Source organism: Pangasianodon hypophthalmus, chromosome 1, assembly GCF_027358585.1.
Source record: "Pangasianodon hypophthalmus isolate fPanHyp1 chromosome 1, fPanHyp1.pri, whole genome shotgun sequence".
NCBI lineage: Eukaryota > Metazoa > Chordata > Actinopteri > Siluriformes > Pangasiidae > Pangasianodon > Pangasianodon hypophthalmus.
The window spans coordinates 32198375-32220874 of NC_069710.1; the positions used below are offsets into that span (position 1 = coordinate 32198375).

The following is a 22500-nucleotide window of genomic DNA, read 5'->3' on the forward strand; positions in this document are numbered from 1 at the left end:
TTAATGCTACTGTTATTACTGTTCCTGTTACAGTAGAACATTATTATTATTACTCTTATCCCTACTTGTAGCAATAATATAGTAGTATATACAGTAGTAGTAATTTTACTTTTACTGTTACTGCCATTACTGTTACTATCACTGTTACTATTCACTGTTATTACCATTACTGTTACTACCATTACTGTTACTGCCATTACTGTTACTATCACCGTTACTATTCACTGTTATTACCGTTACTGTTACTACCATTACTGTTACTACCATTACTGTTACTGCCATTACTGTTACTATCACTGTTACTATTCACTGTTATTACCATTACTGTTACTACCATTACTGTTACTGCCATTACTGTTACTATCACTGTTACTATTCACTGTTATTACCGTTACTGTTACTACCATTACTGTTACTACCATTACTGTTACTATCACCATTACTATTCACTGTTATTACCGTTACTGTTACTACCATTACTGTTACTATCACTGTTACTATTCACTGTTATTACCGTTACTGTTACTACCATTACTGTTACTGTCACTGTTACTATTCACTGTTATTACCGTTACTGTTACTACCATTACTGTTACTATCACCGTTACTATTCACTGTTATTACCGTTACTGTTACTACCATTACTGTTACTATCACCGTTACTATTCACTGTTATTACCGTTACTGTTACTACCATTACTGTTACTACCATTACTGTTACTATCACTGTTACTATTCACTGTTATTACTGTTACTGTTACTACCATTACTGTTACTATCACCGTTACTATTCACTGTTATTACCGTTACTGTTACTACCATTACTGTTACTACCATTACTGTTACTATCACTGTTATTATTCACTGTTATTACCGTTACTGTTACTACCATTACTGTTACTATCACCGTTACTATTCACTGTTATTACCGTTACTGTTACTACCATTACTGTTACTATCACTGTTACTATTCACTGCTATTACTCTTACTGTTACTACCATTACTGTTACTATCATCGTTACTATTCACTGTTATTACTGTTACTGTTACTGTTACTACCATTACTGTTACTATCATCGTTACTATTCACTGTTATTACTCTTACTGTTACTACCATTACTGTTACTATCACTGTTACTATTCACTGTTATTACTGTTACTGTTACTACCATTACTGTTACTATCATCGTTACTATTCACTGTTATTACCGTTACTGTTACTACCATTACTGTTACTATCATCGTTACTATTCACTGTTATTACTGTTACTGTTACTACCATTACTGTTACTATCACTGTTACTATTCACTGTTATTACTGTTACTGTTACTACCATTACTGTTACTATCATCGTTACTATTCACTGTTATTACTGTTACTGTTACTACCATTACTGTTACTATTCACTGTTATTACTGTTACTGTTACTACCATTACTGTTACTATCATCGTTACTATTCACTGTTATTACTGTTACTGTTACTACCATTACTGTTACTATCACTGTTATTACTGTTACTGTTACTGCCATTACTGTTACTATCATTGTTACTATTCACTGTTATTACTGTTACTGTTACTACCATTACTGTTACTATCACTGTTACTATTCACTGTTATTACTGTTACTGTTACTACCATTACTGTTACTATCATCGTTACTATTCACTGTTATTACTGTTACTGTTACTACCATTACTGTTACTATTCACTGTTATTACTGTTACTGTTACTACCATTACTGTTACTATCATCGTTACTATTCACTGTTATTACTGTTACTGTTACTACCATTACTGTTACTATCACTGTTATTACTGTTACTGTTACTGCCATTACTGTTACTATCATTGTTACTATTCACTGTTATTACTGTTACTGTTACTACCATTACTGTTACTATCATCGTTACTATTCACTGTTATTACTGTTACTGTTACTACCATTACTGCTACTATCACTGTTATTACTCTTACTGTTACTACCATTACTGTTACTATCATCGTTACTATTCACTGTTATTACTGTTACTGTTACTACCATTACTGTTACTATTCACTGTTATTACTGTTACTGTTACTACCATTACTGTTACTATCATCGTTACTATTCACTGTTATTACTGTTACTGTTACTACCATTACTGTTACTATCACTGTTACTATTCACTGTTATTACTCTTACTGTTACTACCATTACTGTTACTATCACTGTTACTATTCACTGTTATTACTGTTACTGTTACTACCATTACTGTTACTATCATTGTTACTATTCACTGTTATTACTCTTACTGTTACTACCATTACTGTTACTATCACCGTTACTATTCACTGTTATTACCGTTACTGTTACTACCATTACTGTTACTATCACTGTTACTATTCACTGTTATTACTCTTACTGTTACTACCATTACTGTTACTATCATCGTTACTATTCACTGTTATTACTGTTACTGTTACTACCATTACTGTTACTATCATCGTTACTATTCACTGTTATTACTCTTACTGTTACTACCATTACTGTTACTATCACTGTTACTATTCACTGTTATTACTGTTACTGTTACTACCATTACTGTTACTATCATCGTTACTATTCACTGTTATTACTGTTACTGTTACTACCATTACTGTTACTATCACTGTTACTATTCACTGTTATTACCGTTACTGTTACTACCATTACTGTTACTATCATCGTTACTATTCACTGTTATTACTCTTACTGTTACTACCATTACTGTTACTATCACTGTTACTATTCACTGTTATTACTGTTACTGTTACTACCATTACTGTTACTATCACTGTTACTATTCACTGTTATTACTGTTACTGTTACTACCATTACTGTTACTATCATCGTTACTATTCACTGTTATTACTGTTACTGTTACTACCATTACTGTTACTATCACTGTTACTATTCACTGTTATTACTGTTACTGTTACTACCATTACTGTTACTATCATCGTTACTATTCACTGTTATTACTGTTACTGTTACTACCATTACTGTTACTATTCACTGTTATTACTGTTACTGTTACTACCATTACTGTTACTATCATCGTTACTATTCACTGTTATTACTGTTACTGTTACTACCATTACTGTTACTATCACTGTTATTACTGTTACTGTTACTGCCATTACTGTTACTATCATTGTTACTATTCACTGTTATTACTGTTACTGTTACTACCATTACTGTTACTATCATCGTTACTATTCACTGTTATTACTGTTACTGTTACTACCATTACTGCTACTATCACTGTTATTACTGTTACTGTTACTACCATTACTGTTACTATTCACTGTTATTACTGTTACTGTTACTACCATTACTGTTACTATCATCGTTACTATTCACTGTTATTACTGTTACTGTTACTACCATTACTGTTACTATCACTGTTACTATTCACTGTTATTACTCTTACTGTTACTACCATTACTGTTACTATCACCGTTACTATTCACTGTTATTACCGTTACTGTTACTACCATTACTGTTACTATCACTGTTACTATTCACTGTTATTACTCTTACTGTTACTACCATTACTGTTACTATCATCGTTACTATTCACTGTTATTACTGTTACTGTTACTGTTACTACCATTACTGTTACTATCATCGTTACTATTCACTGTTATTACTCTTACTGTTACTACCATTACTGTTACTATCATCGTTACTATTCACTGTTATTACTGTTACTGTTACTACCATTACTGTTACTATCATCGTTACTATTCACTGTTATTACTCTTACTGTTACTACCATTACTGTTACTATCACTGTTACTATTCACTGTTATTACTGTTACTGTTACTACCATTACTGTTACTATCATCGTTACTATTCACTGTTATTACTCTTACTGTTACTACCATTACTGTTACTATCACTGTTACTATTCACTGTTATTACTGTTACTGTTACTACCATTACTGTTACTATCACTGTTACTATTCACTGTTATTACTGTTACTGTTACTACCATTACTGTTACTATCACCGTTACTACTCACTGTTATTACCGTTACTGTTACTGCCATTACTGTTACTATCATTGTTACTATTCACTGTTATTACTGTTACTGTTACTACCATTACTGTTACTATCACTGTTACTATTCACTGTTATTACTCTTACTGTTACTACCATTACTGTTACTATCACTGTTATTACTCTTACTGTTACTACCATTACTGTTACTATCACCGTTACTATTCACTGTTATTACCGTTACTGTTACTGCCATTACTGTTACTATCATTGTTACTATTCACTGTTATTACTGTTACTGTTACTACCATTACTGTTACTATTCACTGTTATTACTGTTACTGTTACTACCATTACTGTTACTATCATTGTTACTATTCACTGTTATTACTGTTACTGTTACTACCATTACTGTTACTATTCACTGTTATTACTGTTACTGTTACTGCCATTACTGTTACTATCATTGTTACTATTCACTGTTATTACTGTTACTGTTCCTTTTACTTTTGTTACTTTTACCTTTACTATTTTTCTTACTATTAGTACTGACAGGATAATAACTATTATTATATTATTACTGCTAGATATTTTACTCATACTATTATTATTGTTATTATTACAATCATTATTATCATCGCTGGTACAGTTACAATTAATACTGTTACTATAATTATTGTTACATTATTATTACTAATACCAGTATTATTTTCCTTTTAAAAATGAGTATTTGTTACTATCATTATTAAAATTGCTCTTCATGTTAACTATTTAATATTAATTCATTTATATAATTATTTTACTGTTACCTATATATCAATACTACTGTATTACTACTGATATTATTGCTAGTTAGTGTCTTACATTACTATTACTGTTATTATTGTTATTATTACTATTACTATTGTTACAGCATTGCTTTTATTGTTGCTACTGTTGCTTTTACTAGTGTTACTTTTACCATTAGTATTATTGTTACTTGTAATATAGCTACCATTACTATTAGTACTATTACTAGACTATAATTATTGTTAATATGATAAACTACTGCTATTACTATTTATTGCTATATCTCTTACATTTCTATGACTACACAATTCCAGTAACTTATGTCACTGTCCAGTTATTAATGTTACTCTAAACAGTGTGATATGTTGTACATGTATAACACACAAACACACCAACACAAACACACATACACATACACACACACACTACTCAGATTTACATATTTTGTCAAAGCAGCCATTTTAATTTGTACACTTTACTGCAGAGATGTCGTCCTCAGTCACACAACTACAGAGATGTGTACGTGTGACAGTGTGTGTGACAGGCTGTGAGAGTGTGTGAGTATGACGGTGAGGATAGGATGTGTATGAGGAGGCAGGATATACAGCCAGGTTATGAGTGACAGGTGAAGGGATGAGGTAGTGATGCTAAGCATGTTGCTAAGCTCTGTGTGTGTGTGTGTGTGTGAGAGAGAGAGATGGCATGATGAGATGGAGCGAAAGGCCCACTGACCTATACACACATTCTCATCGTCGAGCTCGGCCGAAGCATTGCGGTAGAAGCCCAGCTTGCAGAGCTGACAGTGCTGCCCCCTAGTGTTGTGCTTACAGCTCACGCAAATCACCGTGTTTAACAGCTCGATGTAGCTGCAGCGGTTCGAGTGGCCGAAACACTCGCAGTCTTGCACACAGGGAGAGAAATGGGACCGGGTCTGTAAGCCATGTGTGTGCATACATGTGTGTGTGTGTGTGTGTGTATGTTGTAATGGCTCATGCTTGGCTCAGAAAAAGCAGGATGACGGGTCGCTTTAAGACTCATGAGAAAGCAATGGTGTTAATTTAAGTTCTGTGTGTGTGTGTGTGTGTCTGTGTGTGTGTGTGTGTGTGTCTGTGTGTGTATGTGTGTGTGGTACATACTAACTTTGCCAAGTTAGGGTTGCCTTATTAGTCATGATGAAGGTTGTGTGTTTGTGTGTCAGCAAGGTGCTTTGGGTCGTGACTGTGTGTCTAAGTGTGTGTGTGTGTGTGTGTGTGTGTGTGTGTGTACACGCACATGCTCAGTTAGGAAAGCAGGATGTTAGGAAAGCAGGTGAGCTTTAAGAATCGAGAGAAAGCGAGTGTGTTAGTGAGGCGCTGAGGTTTGAGCACACATCACCAGATTACAATGATGATGATGATGATGATGAAGAAAACAGGAAAATGCATTGATGAATGGAGGAAGTGTTACACAATACCACAAACAGATGCAATCTTCAACCCTGTACGACTGAAAATTACACCAAATTGGGTTTGTTTTAACACTTATGAAAAAATGTTTCCTGGAAATAAAAGATGGAAGTGGGCACGTGCCGATAATCGGTTATTGTGCTGTAATCGGACAGAAGCTTCTAGATAGGCAGAACTAGGTGGGTGTCGTGTTCAGAAAGCAGCTACTTACTGTAGTAAATAAGTAAATAAATACATGATTGCAATACACTGCACTAAATGTGAAGAGCGTCTCAAATACGATGATCGCTAAAGATCGCTATATTAGAATCATAGATTCAGATTTTCCAACAAATGGCAAATTTTTGGAATTTACTTCATCGCTAACACCACTTTACACTCTCTGATTGTAGGATCTGAGAGTTTCAATCTGCCAGTTTGACCTGGAGCACTGAGATATCATACTGATTAATCCATTTATACTCTAGTGATTCTTGTGATTTAAATATTTCAATAATATATTTGGAGATTAAATTGCCAGATGTTATTTTAATTAGAGTAGATTACACTGAACCTCACTTTTGTTTTCAGCTCGAATTGTCACAAATACTCAAACTTCACAATACATTTTATTTATTTATTTTTATTTTCATTTTATTTCTTTTTAGTTATTTTAGTCACTCAGCTTGTGTTTGATTTTGCCTACGCAGCTCACAGTAAAGCAACGTTACAACTGTCTTCACTGGGTGAGAATTTTAAGGAATTATCATTGACATGAGTAATCTGAGGTCATCGTCGTGGTGATTTATTAAATGCTGTATGGTGATGATATTATAAACCGTGGTATCGGCACATGCTTAGATGGCAAAGAGGAGCTGGAACTTTGGCTGTAGAAGCACAGCCCTACATTCCCTACATACATCCCAAAATAACAAAGTTTCCAGGTCACAGCTAGAAAAGCAGTGCGCCCTACCTAGCATCCCTACATCAGACAAACGAAACGAGACCACTCGCTGTTGCGGTATTGATTCTGTCAGATGCACCATGAGAAATTACACGTCCTTATCTGAAGTAAAGGAAATATTTCCCATCTATCCATCTTCTATAAAGTTTCCCTCAGCACAGAGTCATGACTCGTCCCAGTTTCTCACCAGGAATGGATCGAGAGTGGGGGAGACTCCACTCGACTCGGGTTCTTACGGAAAGATGGGAATAATGCACAAAAAATTATTAAAAAAAAGACCAACCAGACCAAACCATTAAAGTGTGAGGTGAAAAGAGAAGAGTGTTGAGATCTCTCTTATCTCTTCTTTTCTTGTCTCTCTTTCTCTCCAACCTTTGTTTCACTCTGTGTCTCCTTTTCTTTCTCTTCCTTTCCCTGTGCCCAGCCCTCTCGCTCACTCTCTCTCTCTCTGGTCTATTTTCTTCCCTCCATCCCAGTCAGCCTTTCTCTCTCTTTCTCTCTTGATCTCTCTCTCTCTCTTTTCCCATTTAATGCTCCTTCTGTCTCCCGCTGTCTCTCTGTCTGCTGCCCCCCCACCCTCTCTGGTCTTTCTTCCTTCTTCTCTTGTCTCTCTTTCCCTCGATCATTTTCCCTCTTTCTTTTGTTTCTTTCTTTGTCCTTTTTTATCTCTGTCTCTCACTTTCTCCCATTTCCTCACTCTGTCTGCCTCTGTCTGTCTCTCTGTCTGTCTCTGTCTGTCTGTCTCTCTGTCTTCTGCCTTTTTAGCTTCTCTCTCTCTCTCTCTCTCTCTCTCTCTCTCTCACTGTCTCGCTCCCCTCTCTGTTTCGCTCTCTAACTTTCTTTGGTTTCATGCAGAATGTTTGAAGAATGGAATTCAGTTGTATTTAATACAAATGAAGTTAAAAGCCTATGAGTATTAACCCCACCCCTCAGCTTAGACTTGACCAATCAGAACACTACTCCCCAGTCAGCTTATGCATGTGTGTGTATGTGTGTGTGTGTGTGTGTGTGCCAATTTGAGTGTGTTTGATGAAGTCAATACATTGCTGTCTGTGTTTGTTCGCAGGGCTTTCATTATCAGGATCCGGATTGAGGTCAGGTCCCACACGTGTGCCCACACACACAAACACACAAACGCACACACACACACACACACACACATCTGTCCACAGTATGAAGTGCAAGTCCAAAGCTGCCTGGATGTGTCAGTCATTTCCAACCCATCTCAAACACACATACACACACACACACACACACTCAAATACACACACACACACACTCAAATACACACACGCATAGCCTGAGGATATACAAAGATCCAAATATCTGAGTGCACCAACAGCAACTGTTTTATTTCATCACAAACACTAATTTCATGTTAAATTATAAACTCCTCACTCGTACTCATAAACAGAGTTTTATTTACTCAGCGCTTTAGAGACTATAACACACCACTTTATATATTTACATCCTTCTTTTTCTCTCCAATTCCCTTCCTTTTCTTTCTTTCCTTCTCATTCTATCATCTTTTTTTATGATTTTTTTCCCTTTCCCCCACACACATATATATATATATATATATATATCGCTTTCTATATCTCTTTTTTTAATTATTCTCAATTGTTATTAATCTTTTTTCTTATGCCTTGTTTTATTTCATTTCGTTCCCTTTGCCCTATCTCTCTTTTTTTTAATCATTTTTCATTTCTTCATCCCTTTCTTTTTCATTCTTGTCCCCTTTTATTTTTTCTTCATCTGTTTACGTATGTATTTATTCTATCTTCTAGTCTACCTTCTTTCTTTCTTTCTTTTTTTACATTTTCCTCAACATTCTTTGAGAAATTTCTCAACTTCTTCTTTCCCTTTCTTTTCATTCCTTTTTTCCTTTTTTCTTTCTTTCTTTCTTATTAAAAGTATGGCACATTTCTGATACACTACATTCCATATGGGATTGCATATGTTTTAGTTTTTCATTTTATTATTATTTCAACAAAATAAAGTTTGTGAGGATTGTGCAACACTTTCCCAAGCTTACAAGCTTGCCTACTCTCTGCAGGTTGGTTTAGTGGATTTGGTTGTTAAGTATAAATGCTACAGTCACAGCCTTTGTCTCTTAGTGTGTGATGTCTATGCTAGCTCTCCCGTTCCATTTTGCTGTTTTATAAACGCATGCAACCTCATGCTTCATACAAAAAAATGTGAAAATGCCACATTTTTCTGACCTGCTGCTCCTGTAATATCATATCTTAGGATATGCTTTCTATACCCAGTTCTGTATACATAACCTTGCAGATGTCCAGATTCGCAAAATGCTAATGGTGATATGATGAAGTTTGATATAAAAAACAAGGTTTGAAGCCAAAGATTTAAGCACTAGTCACCAGTGTGGTTTTCCTTCAAGTAACACACCTTACTTAACCAACTAGCCCACCATCACACCCTTCAGGAGCTCACTCAGGTGTTTATACGTAAAAAACAAAAAAACAGGGACTGGAAGATACCAGGGTAAGTTTTATGGAAACACAGGGTTAATTTCAGATTCATACAGTAGAACTCAAAGAGTAACCGTCTGTATGAATCTGTTCGAACTCCTACCTCTCTGAACGGAGGACACGGTGGGCAAATCAACCTGAGGAGCTACTGCACACATTACAGAGACACAAAACAAACAAACAAAAAAACAGAACTAATTAAATGAAGCATGAATAATTAAACAGAAATCAATTCTTATTATGACCTTAAAACATATTTTAACACAATAACAATGACAGTGTGAGCATGATATGCCAACATGCTGTATGCACTAAACATTATTTACAGCTTTCCTCAAGAGTTCTTTGGATGGTGAATGAGACTGAATTTGGATTACACAGATTATGCCTGCATAGAATGTGGACTAACATACTGTATATTAAACTCAAGCACTACTGGTCAGTGGAAATACATTTTTGTGTATTCTGTTAAGACATTGTAATTACTTGCACTTTATATTTCTATCATTTGGTAAAAGCCAAGCAAATTTACTTGAGAGACTGTAGATCTATGGAGCACTCATTACTGGAACATTTTCTATACAGACTTCTATGTTTCCCAAACCATTATTATCTCAACCATATCTGAAAGCAGTTTTCTCAATAAAGAGTGAAAACTATGATGAATAACCAAACTATGAATGTGAATACAAATGATAATAAATTATCTTAACAAAACAAGATACCCAAAATAGCTGAGAAAAATATTTCTTCAGAAGTCATCCACACACTCACAACAAAAGGTGAAATGATGGTAAAACAGTGCTATTAATTAGCAAAATTTACAACAAGCAGCATTCAGGAAAATACAATCTATAATGACCCAGTTGACCCTTCATACACTCCAAACATACTCCACCAGCCCCTACACCCTGCAATCCCATCCTTCATGACAAACCCATATACCGTACAAACACATCCTTCCTGACAAACCCCTACACCCTACAAACCCATCCTTCCTGTCAAACTCCTACACCCTACAAACCCATCCTTCATGACAAACTCCTACACCCTACAAACCCATCCTTCCTGACAAACCCCTATACCGTACAAACCCAGCCTTCATGACCAACCCCTACACCCTACAAACCCATCCTTCCTGTCAAACCCCTACACCCTACAAACCCATCCTTCCTGTCAAACCCCTACACCCTACAAACCCATCCTTCATGACCAACCCCTACACCCTACAAACACATCCTTCCTGACAAACCCCTACACCCTACAAACACATCCTTCCTGTCAAACCCCTACACCCTACAAACCCATCCTTCATGACCAACCCCTATACCCTACAACCTATCCTTCCTGTCAAACCCATATACCCTACAAACTCATCCTTCCTGACCAAACCCTACACCCTACAACCTCATCCTTCCTGTCAAACCCATATACCCTACAAACCCATCCTTCATGACAAACCCCTACACCCTACAAACCCATCCTTCATGACCAATCCCTACACCCTTACAAACCCATCCTTCATGACCAACCCCTACACCCTACAAACCCATCCTTCCTGTCAAACCCCTACACCCTACAAACCCATCCTTCATGACCAACCCCTACACCCTACAAACCCAGCCTTCCTGTCAAACCCCTACACCCTACAAACCCATCCTTCATGACCAATCCCTACACCCTACAAACCCATCCTTCATGACCAACCCCTACACCCTACAAACACATCCTTCATGACAAACCCCTACACCCTACAAACACATCCTTCCTGTCAAACCCCTACACCCTACAAACACATCCTTCATGACAAACTCCTACACCCTACAAACACATCCTTCATGACAAACCCCTACACCCTACAAACCCATCCTTCCTGTCAAACCCATATACCCTACAAACTCATCCTTCCTGACCAACCCCTACACCCTGCAACCTCATCCTTCCTGTCAAACCCATATACCCTACAAACCCATCCTTCATGACCAATCCCTACACCCTACAAACACATCCTTCCTGTCAAACCCCTACACCCTACAAACCAATCCTTCTTCACCAACCCCTACACCCTACAAACCAATTTTTCTTGACCAACCCCTACACCGTACAAACCCATCCTTCATGACCAACCACTACACCCTACAAACCAATCATTACTGACCAATCCCTACACCCTACAAACCCATATTTCATGACCAACTCCTACACCTTACAAATCCATCTTTACTGACCAACCCCTGCACCCTACAAACCCATGTTTCCTGACTCACCCGTACACCCTACAAACCAATATTTACTGACCAACCACTACACCCTACAAACCCATCTTTCATAACCAACCCCTGCACCCTACAAACCCATGTTTCATGACCGGCCCTACACCCTACACACCCACCCTCCCTGACCAACCCCTACACCCATTTGTCATTACCAACCCCTACACCCTTCACACCCAGCTTTCATGACCAATCCCTACAGCCCACAAACACAACCCCTACAGTGTAAATACCCATTCTTTTTTAATGAACCCCCACCCCCATAACCAGTTCATGACCAACCCTTATTCCTTACATCATACACCACACACGTACCCTATTCCTTAAACACCAACCCCTACACCCCAAAAACCCATTCTTCATGACTAACTCATAGACCCCACAAATCCATCCCTTCCCATTTAATCTCTGTAACTCCATCTTTCAAGATAAACCCCTACACCTCTAAACCATCATTTCTGACCAATCTCTACACTCTATTCACCCATCTTTATTGACCAACACCTTAAACCCCCATTCTTCAAGAATAACCTTATATCCTTCACCCAACATACCCATCCATCACAACCAACTTGTATTTCATTGTCACCCACATGCTGACTCCTCATGATCAACCCCTAGACCCTACAAACCCATGATTCATGATCAACCCCTAGATAATAGTCACCTATTGATGATAATCACCTATTCTTCTTGATCAATCCCTAGACCCTACACATCCATCCTTTACAATCGTCCCTTACACCCCAAACAACCTTGAGTGACCCATATGCCCTAAAAAACAATGTTTATGTTCAATCCCTACACCCTTTCTACCAAATCTTCATAGTTGACCCCGTCACCCTACAAACCAGTTGTCTCCCAGATTTTTGCTGCACTTGATATATTTTTCTTCTACTCTTTATCTGAGGCGAAAGAAAATCGAGAGTCTGCACAGTCTCCCTGCAAAATAATGAAGTCTCAAAGTCTGCTGAAACTGGAGCATGTGTGTGTGTGTGTGTGTGTGTGTGTGTGTGCGTGTGTGTGTTTGTGCAGGAAAAGAGGTCTGCTGTTTCTTATAGCTTTAGAATCGCAGTGCTGCTCTCAGACTTGTCAGAGTGCCTCGTGCAGGAGTGAGACAGAAGGAAGAAAGCAAAAACAAGTTTGACCAGTTGGTGGTTGTCAAGACTTTCGCCTGACAGCACAGCAAACAAGAACCCCTACTAAAAATTGGCAGGCTGAATCTCTGGTGATTTCATTCAACTCACTACAGACTGCTGTGTGTGGCAGATCTGGGGGTAAAAAGAAAAAACAAAAAAGAAAAAAAAACAAACAAAGGAAATAGTATTTGGTCTGAGTTGGAAGTGTATCCTACCTTGATTTCGGTTAGCAACACCTAGAGATGAAACATTCTGCCGGACTGTATGCAATCAGGAGAGACGAGGAGTTGTTAGAATAGACCTTATTGTGTGATCAATCAGATGCACTAAAAATGGATCTAGGTTGGACCAGGTGGACACAGACACGGCTAAACACACACACACAGCTATGGCTTGGGTTCTGCAAAACTCTCTTGCACGACAGGGAACCGCCAAGCCTGACAGAAAACAAGCAGTAATGCATCCCAAAACCAGTCGCACACGTTCATTGTATGTAATTTGATATGTTTCATGGCTTTCTTGGCATAGGATGGGATGAAATCGGGAAAAAAGTGTAGGGGGATGACCTAGCGTCAGTGTGTTTCTGTGATGCTAGCTGAGATTGCTATGTTGATCTGCATGCCTTGCACAACATGTGGCTCTATATTTAGAAAACCTGCACTTCAATTCATCAAATTGATTATTCAATCGATATCTAATTACGCGGCATTTCTGGAAGAAAGAATAACAATGAATTAGCAGAGTGAGAAGGCGCCGGTGGGCGCTAATGACTGATCTTCGTAATTACATACAATTCTTCATTTCCTCCGAGAGAGGGCGGAAATGCTGGACGGCTATGGATGAAGAAGTCTACTGTCAAGCTTAAGAATATGTAGCATAAGAAAACCCCCGTTTTACCCCACTCAGTTCATTCTCTCTGTCACTTTGTGAGCTAATAATCATGAATTTCCTCATGCCTGAACCTTAGTGTGTATGTTTTTATGATACCAGTGCAGTGTGGAGGAAATCCAGGTCTTGTTTAAGGCAATGTGGCTTTTATTATGCACCTGATAAATGAATTCCTGGGTGCAAGACAACTTATTTTCTTTCAGTTCAAGCTCCGATTGTGTTATATGAGGAAATTAAAATAAATAAGACTTAGATGATAATGTTATGGATAAGCATTATGGATAGTTGATGCTAATACATAAAGACATTAAACGTGTAAGCTAGCATTTCTTTTCCTTTAGATTGCTACAAAATCCAAAACTGACCATCTCTTTTTTTTTGTTTTTTTTCTTTGTATGCACGGAATAGTGCACTTTTTAAAAAGACAGCCCCATTTTTTAACATGCCTTGTCAAATTCAGAAGTGCACATGACCTTAAAAAGACAAATTTGAAAAGACAAATCTTCAGCTAGTTGGGTTCGTAAGTTGCTAGCTTGTTAACTTGCTAGTAGAGTAAGGTAAATGACTGCAGAGTATGTAACTAATTTGAACAGGTAATCAAAGTCGTTTTAAAACATGAATTATATTCTCCCAATTGTATTCTCCCAATTTGGTCATTTGCCCGGCCCCAACCACTAGCTAGTGCTCCCCTATCATATCTAACCACCAGGGAGGGTTAGGGCTAGCATGTACTTCCTCCAAGAAGTCATCTATAAAACTTGAGCTAAAGTAATAAAATGTCCCAGCGCAGGATTCAACCGAGGGGAACTAGGAAGGGCGTGTTAAAAAGTAATGGACATCAATGAAAACCAGGCCAAAAAAAGTTTTAAAAGTTCACGACAAAGCAATTAATCAATGCAGAAAAGTGTTGAAGTGTAGATGCTTATGTTTAGCAGCTGAATCTAAAGGAAAGAGAAACACTGCTTCTTTTTTTCCTGGGTGCTGTAAAGCAGAGAGGACACACTTAACCATTCCACCTCATTCTCACAAAATGCTGAACATAAAGTATTTAAGACCTATAGCTTACACACTCGTCACACTTATTTTCCCCTGAGGACCTGAAGATGGGAAAACACAGGCCAGTAAAACGAATAAAACAAATGAATTCGAAGCTGAATTAGCAGCTGATTACCTCTGATGCTCACACACCTGTTTGCTTTGTTCATTATTGTTGTGTGAAAAAAAAACAGGTAAAATCATCTAAATGAGGAGTGACTGCGTTTAATCGGCGCCACTCCTTTAATGAAATGCAATACTGTACAGCGTCTAAAAAATATTAATTTTGCCCTAATACCCACAACAGGCAGGTCTCGGCAAGCTTAATAAGCGGGAGATAGAATTGAGAAAAGTCAATAAGGAATTCAATTATGCTTACGGTGAAACTGCTGTGTTCATTTCTTTTTCTTTTTTATCACTCGGTTCACGCACACTCGGGTGTAATCTCGTTGTCCTCAAGGACGCTGATCGCTCGGCTGCCTCTCTGGAGCTCAGGATGTGTGTTGGGTGGTTTTTGCTCAGTGAACACACACATACACACACTGAGCTCAGTGAGAGAACAATCGGCGGCTGATTGGTGTGTGTGTGTGTGTGTGTGCGTGTGCATGAGGCTGAATGGTAAGCGGGTCCTCTCTTAGGGCTTTGTTTTTCCACTGACTCGGTGATCAGCTTCTCTGCATGTCCATTGTAAAGAAATGGCTGTAGAAGTAAATAAATAAATGCCATCCTCATAATTCTGGTGAGCTGAAACTGAGGAACCCATCATGAGGAGCATCAGGTGTTTCGGGTAGTTTTATTTTGCTACTAACATTTTAAACGGTCTTGAAACCAGCACCAGCTGCATGTATTTTGGATTGTAAGAGCAATTTGCTTAAAACAGAATTATGGTTGTACCACATGACACTTAAAGTGCGTCACAGCTATGTAAAGCAAACGCTGATTAAAACACTCTCACAGAGTGACACTGGTACAGATTAAGGGCTATATTAAGAGCTCATACACACACAGTGAGGATTTAAAACTAAATAATAATTAATTAATTATATTAATTCATTTCTGAATAGCGAATTAAAAGTGTCATGAAATAAATTAAATCCACACTGTGCACACATTATGATTTCATGAACTCCATTTAGTATCTCATGGCTTCCTTAAGCTGTGTGCACAAGTACCTGTCAGAACATGATATATAAAAAAATAAATAAAATGCAAAATAATAGGATGTGCTGGATCAAGTGCTGTTCTGTAAGCTGCTGAAGAATGAGTGTGGAAGCCATACTGTTCAATTAAACCCAGTGATTCACAACGTGGACTATTCATGCAGCAATACATCTGACAGCAAAGAAAAAAAAACAAAACAAATCTTTTTTCTTTATTCAGTCTGCATTTTCTATCCCTCAAGAGTTTGTGTTTAAAAGCGGTGGCTTCTACTCAAGAAACCTCAGAGGTGTAAACTACACACAGGCGATTTTAATAAGCTGAATCGAAAGCCAGAAAATCAACTCAAGCATGCGCGTAACCCGACTCTGAATATGCGGAACTTTCCCTGCAAAAATACTGACACCATCTTTCAGCTTAAGTGGTGACTCTGAACATGGCCCTGTGGTTGGATCGTCCTAGCTGTAAATCACTCTGAACAAAATTAAATAAAATCCATGAATTTAACTGTATACATTGCATTTATGGGAGTTTATGAGACATTAATAATTTGCTCTAGAGAATAAAGACTGAATCCTACATTTGTGTACTGAAGGTTTTTTTTTTTAATTTCTATAGTAAATCCTGGCATGTAATTGTCAGTGGCTTGTGCAGACCTGTAAATGTATTGGCACCCCTCTATCCATCAATGCAGAGTGACCACCATAGCAGTACCAGTGAGCAAATATTAATTAATGAACTAATTATGCACCTAGAATTAATTATGCAACTATATCATAGCTACAACATAGGTATACCTATAAAGTGTTGTTCTGACTTGATTTTTAGATGTTGCACTAGCTAGCTAGGAAATCAGTTCTCTAATTGGTGGAAATTTTTCTTGTGAAGGTGCACAATGTTTCAGTGTTGGTGGAAAAGAAGGCTGTGTGCATGAATGCGCGTGTATGAATGTGTGTATGAACGGCGGTAACGGCTCAGTGGAGAACATGAAAAGAACATGCAGCGCATGCAAATAACACAAAGTGACATACACCCACACAACACACACAACACACACGCATGCACACACACACACACACACACACACACACACACACACACACGCACACGGGTAATGAGGACTGGGAGAATGGAAGGATGTCCACTTGGTTGTTCACCGTCATTCATTTCTTTTCCATATCATGTGTAAGTAATACATTATTCAGTCTAGTTTGTAAAAGACTATGGAGAAATTATTGAGGTTGCTTGTGCAGGTCTTTATTCATCCATATCATGGCATTCTCTGTATGAGGACCTATTTCAAAGACCTATTTGAAGGTATTTAAGGAAGCTCCAGTCACCTTGGCTTAGAACTGCTAGACAGCTATTGAGCATATTTACAGGAAAGAGAGATTCATAGTACAGTATTTTTGCTACAAATATCTTTCTGTTGTTAGCTACAGTTTTATTTACCCAGCCCAGTCTGAACTGTGATTAACAAAGAATTTGCTTGTATCATCAGACTAACGTTTAAACGGTTTCTATCTTTAGTTAGGTTTAGTTCATTTTTGCCCACATTTCTTGTTTTCTGTATGGAAAAGCGACTCATTTATCAAGAGTCACCATAATTACTGTATATATATGTGTGTATATATATATATATATATATATATATATATATATATATATATAGTTCTGCAACTACAAACTTGTTTCTTTTTTGCATGTATCTCAACCATAAGACTTTCCTCTACATTCATAACATAATGTACTGATGGAAAATCAACATCAACATTACTGACGAATCCTAAAGTATGGTCAGTTTACAACAGGAAATGAGTCCCTTTGATTATCAGCCTCATCCACATCAGTCTCTGTCTCACCACTCGAGGTGAAAGTCAGTTACAGCGTTTAAACGCGAGCCTCATCGTCGTGTCTTCGCTCACCTCACATCTGTGGCGAAATAATCGCTGATTGATTCACTCACTTCTGTTCTGTTCTCTTGTTATTAAAGTCTTTTTATTCCGTCATTTAAACATCTTAAACTTTGTCCGCTGTCATCTACAGAGTGTGGAAGTCTTTGTTCTGATGATGAGACAGCACAGGAGAATCGCAGACATTATGACAGCTGATTGTCTGATTACAAACTGAATTGATGAGGATTAGATCTGTTCCACTGCGACACGTGGCCATTCAAAAACCGAGCTTTTACACATCTTTAGGCAGACTGACTGGTTTTACTGCTCTGATGCTTTGCAGAGAAGCCATGCAAAGATGAAGAAGTAAAATAAATCCATATTTTGATGAAATATATTTATGACTTCTTAAAGTTAAGATGTTAAAGTAGCATATATTAATGCAGAGAACCCAAATTTGGGAAAAAAAAAAAAAAACTTGATTTTTCAGTTTTGATTTGTGTGTTTGTTTGGGATCTGAGTCAAACTGAAATCTGATGTATTAGAGTATTTTATATTGTTTTATATTATTTTATATTTTCACAGAGTATGTATTAGAGTATTATATACTGTTGTTGGATTTCCATGAAAAAATTCCTGCCAAATAAGTATAAATGCATAAAAGTCTTTAAAAGATGTACTACACAAGAATGATGATTAGCCTTCCTCATGAACTTTGACCCCTGCATCTTGATATATTATTTCCTCAGGGCATCATTGCAAAGAAGAGAGCTAATTAGCGAATCAGCAAAGCAATTATAATGCACAGATCTGTCATTCTAATTTACAATTTAATTCAGTCAGTAGAAGTGATCTCGCTGAACAATCCTCCATCCTTAATCTGTGGTTTTAACTTTATCCTCCGCTTCCAGAGCTTCGACTCTCCACTTCCAGACATTATTAAGGAGGATATTTACCAGACCGGTGCTATTACTGAGCGATTTTCTGTGATAGTGAAAAGGAACAAACACGACTCCCGCAAAGGGCCGGAATTGAATTGGTGCTCCGTGTGGAGAACGGAGGCGTGTTTGCGCACCCTGCAGAGAATGATCCAGAAGAATCCCCGTGAGGAAGGCTGTTTGATGTGGAAACAGCTGGTCTCTGGATGCACTTTGACTCGTTCAATATTTCTCTGGCTGCTGTTCTGCTATTGAGCCTCCCAGCTGCTGTAACTCGAGGCCCCCGGCTGGACTAGATAATGCCGCATTGCTCATATTAAAATGACCTTTTCCTCACCGTGCTCGTGGAGACGGCTTGGGCTTCAATAAGCATCTATGCGTACATGTGTGTGTGGGTGCGTGGGTGTGGGTGTGTGTGCCATTTATTTATAATACATACAAGAAAAGAGGAAAGATGGAAAAAAAATGTATGCATGGGAGGAGACGGCGTTAATGTCACTTCACAAAAGCACATTGACAGGAGCTAAGCTAGCTTAACTAAGCTGTAATTAACACTTGTGTTGAACAAAAAGTGCACAGATGAGGCTTTTTGTAATCCTTTGGGCTTTATGAAAAACTGGATCAGCTATACTCAAGGTGCTGTCAAATTATCTGCACTGAAAAAGGCACACACACTGGAATCAAAAATGTGTCTGACCATCGCCGACACATCGCAAAAATAATTAGCCAGGATGTTTCTGTAGATTTTGAGGAAAATATCTTTCAGCTAAATGCCGTGAGTTAGATTAGATATGTGTATAGATTTACTATTTACTGTAAATGTAATTATTATACATACATTCGGGGAAATAAATTGCTTGTTTTTTTATTATCCTTATTTGCCTCTATGACATTTTAAGCAACGATTTTACAACAACTGCCTCACTGTTATGGTTTAAGGTGCTGTAAATTAAATATACTCCAAACTACAGTAAATATGTCCAAAATACAGTCAATTTGGTTGAAACTCCAGCCAATTTGGCCAACGTACAGTCAATTTGGTCCAAAATACAGTACATTTCGCCAAAATTACAATCAATTTGTCCAAAGTACAGTTAAACTGTCCAAAATAGAGCAAATATTTGCAAAATACAGCCCACTTGTCCAAAATACAATTATTTTAATCTAAAATACAACCAATTTGTCCAAAATACAAGTCATTTGGAAATGACTGTGTGTTCAGTGGCATTCGCAAATAATCTACTAAATTATGTACCCTGCATGTACTGTACATCACATGACCCTTTTCAGTTTCCACTTTCCATATATGGTCATATTTCCTGTTCTTATTAGCAATCATTTTTTTTCTGTTTTTTTTTTCAGCTGTCTCATTAAGGATGTTACCATCCTATTTATTGTTTCCTAGTTTCTTATTTTTGCATTATTATTCCGTCATTCTCTAGACTCGTTCCCTAGACTCGTTCTCCTAGGTCCCTAGTTCTCAGTGCTTTGTCTATAATATTTCTTATGAATCATATCCTGCAATATACACCGACATTTACTCTTGTCTTCTCCTTCACTGTTAAAGGGCGATCTGTCTGTATTTCAGAAATGAATATCGGACACCAAGTGGACCTGATGAGCGAAAGCCAGGCGTCATGCACTGCCTCGGATTATTGCACTAGATTCGGTTACTTACTCACTGGCCCCACGTTATTCGGCACACCTGTAGACGGAAAAAAAAGAAGAAGAGAGAGAACGTTAGGACTCTGCTAAGAGATATTTAAAGCTGAACAGTTATTGTGGGATAAAAAATGAATATTTTTCACATTTCAATTGACATTTATTTATACAAGGCTTGGTCTTGTCATGAACACCTTCTCTCAATGTTTGGATTTCACTCCTGTTTCTAACCCTTGTGTTAGCATTGGTTTATTATTCTAATGTGTTCACCTGTTCTGTGTTTCACTCTGATTGGTATATCTCTCCTTTCCTTTCCTTTGTCTCATTGTGAAACCTCGTAATTATCTCGTCTTAGTTTGCCATGTTCACCCTTCATCACTTCTTGTTGTACTTCCTGGTTTTCCGAATTACTGAATATGGATTATACTAGTTTAATGTTGACAACTAAAGAAATGTGTATACTTAACAAAACCCAAAAATATAATCTGGTAATGTTGTAAGCATTCAAATATTTGTTTCACTGCAAAGCCACACTCTTAAAAAAAATACAGAAAGGTTTGTTGGGAAATTATTTCTTAGTGATTTAATAAAAAAATACTTTGTGCTGTTAAATCATTCATTCATCTTCAGTAAGCGCTTTATCCTGGTGCGGTGGATCTGGAGCCTTTCCCAGGAATACTGGGTGCCAGGCGAGAGAATTCACCCGGATGCGATGCCAGGGCACCACACACACACACACACACACACACACACACCTCTGTAATATCTGTTTAATTAGGGTTAGGAATGAATGTGGAGGCTTTCATGAATGCAGCTCGTTTAGAAAGATTTTTAGTTGTGAATATAAAAAAACCCTGACTTTAACCAAAGCAGATTTAAAACTACAGTGTGCTTTAATGAGTTTGTGTGCTAGTTAGTGTTGTTAATAAGGTTTATAAACAAAATCAGTGTGTATATCATAATGGCACATACATTTAAGTATAGCTCAGGAAACAAGATTTTCAGGGATATATGACATGATTGTGAAGTGGGCGGAGCTTAAAGCCTTCTTCAAAGTTGCTAAGTTTCAGAAAATAATAAAAAAAAAATACCTGGAAATTTTTTTTTATTGTTGCAGTTTAACAGAAGACATGTCTTGGGTGCAATCTTTGACTAAAATTGTCATTTCTACCTGTAGTGTCATGCCTGGGAAAACCACAACATCTACACACACACACACACACACACACCATTCACTCCGTACTCCTGAAATTAATCATGACATACGCCATGTTCACGCTCTCTCACAGTCTGATACACACACGCACACACACACACAAACACACACGCGCGCGCGCGGTCTCCTGCAGGAAAAAATATGAGGTCACATCACATCACGATTCACATCACAACTCTTGGGCTTTATCTGATGCCTGAATCGCTCGCTTCGAAACTCAAACACTGTTCTTCACCTGTCAGAAAAAATGAAACGGAAAATGCCAGCAGTCAGAAACCGTGGGCTCATGGATAATACAAGAAACGAGAATCACTGATAAATAAATAAACAAGAGCGGAACAAACAAATGAAAAAGGAGGGAACAAAGGAGGGGAAAAAAAGAAAAAAGGAAAAAGAGTGGAAGTGTATATGATATTCCAGCATCGTCTCCTGCAGTGTGAGTCAGAGGAGGAACAACCAGGAACGTGTGAGCCAGCTGGAAGCCTCGCTCCTTTCATCTGTAAGGACAAGGTGGAAGAATAGAAGAAGGAAGATGTGTATGAGGAATGAGGCGTAGGAGAAGGAAGGAAAGATCGAATAAATGGGAAGCAAAATAAG

The 22500-nt window shown here is 37.6% G+C and overlaps 1 protein-coding gene across 4 annotated transcripts in view; it reads right to left on the bottom strand.

Annotated features, from left to right (window-relative positions):
- Positions 1-22500, bottom strand: part of ntng1a (netrin g1a) — a 150343-nt gene that overhangs the window by 12164 nt on the left and 115679 nt on the right. For 2 of the 4 annotated variants that reach the window (XM_026947966.3, XM_034308038.2), the window contains exon 5: positions 20704-20730. In XM_026947966.3, the coding sequence (XP_026803767.1) occupies positions 20704-20730 (27 nt within the window). Of the gene's footprint in view, positions 1-4800; positions 5720-13326; positions 13372-20703; positions 20731-22500 lie in introns of those variants that run through there. The other 2 variants (XM_026947965.3, XM_053235995.1) reach the window with 2 other exon arrangements.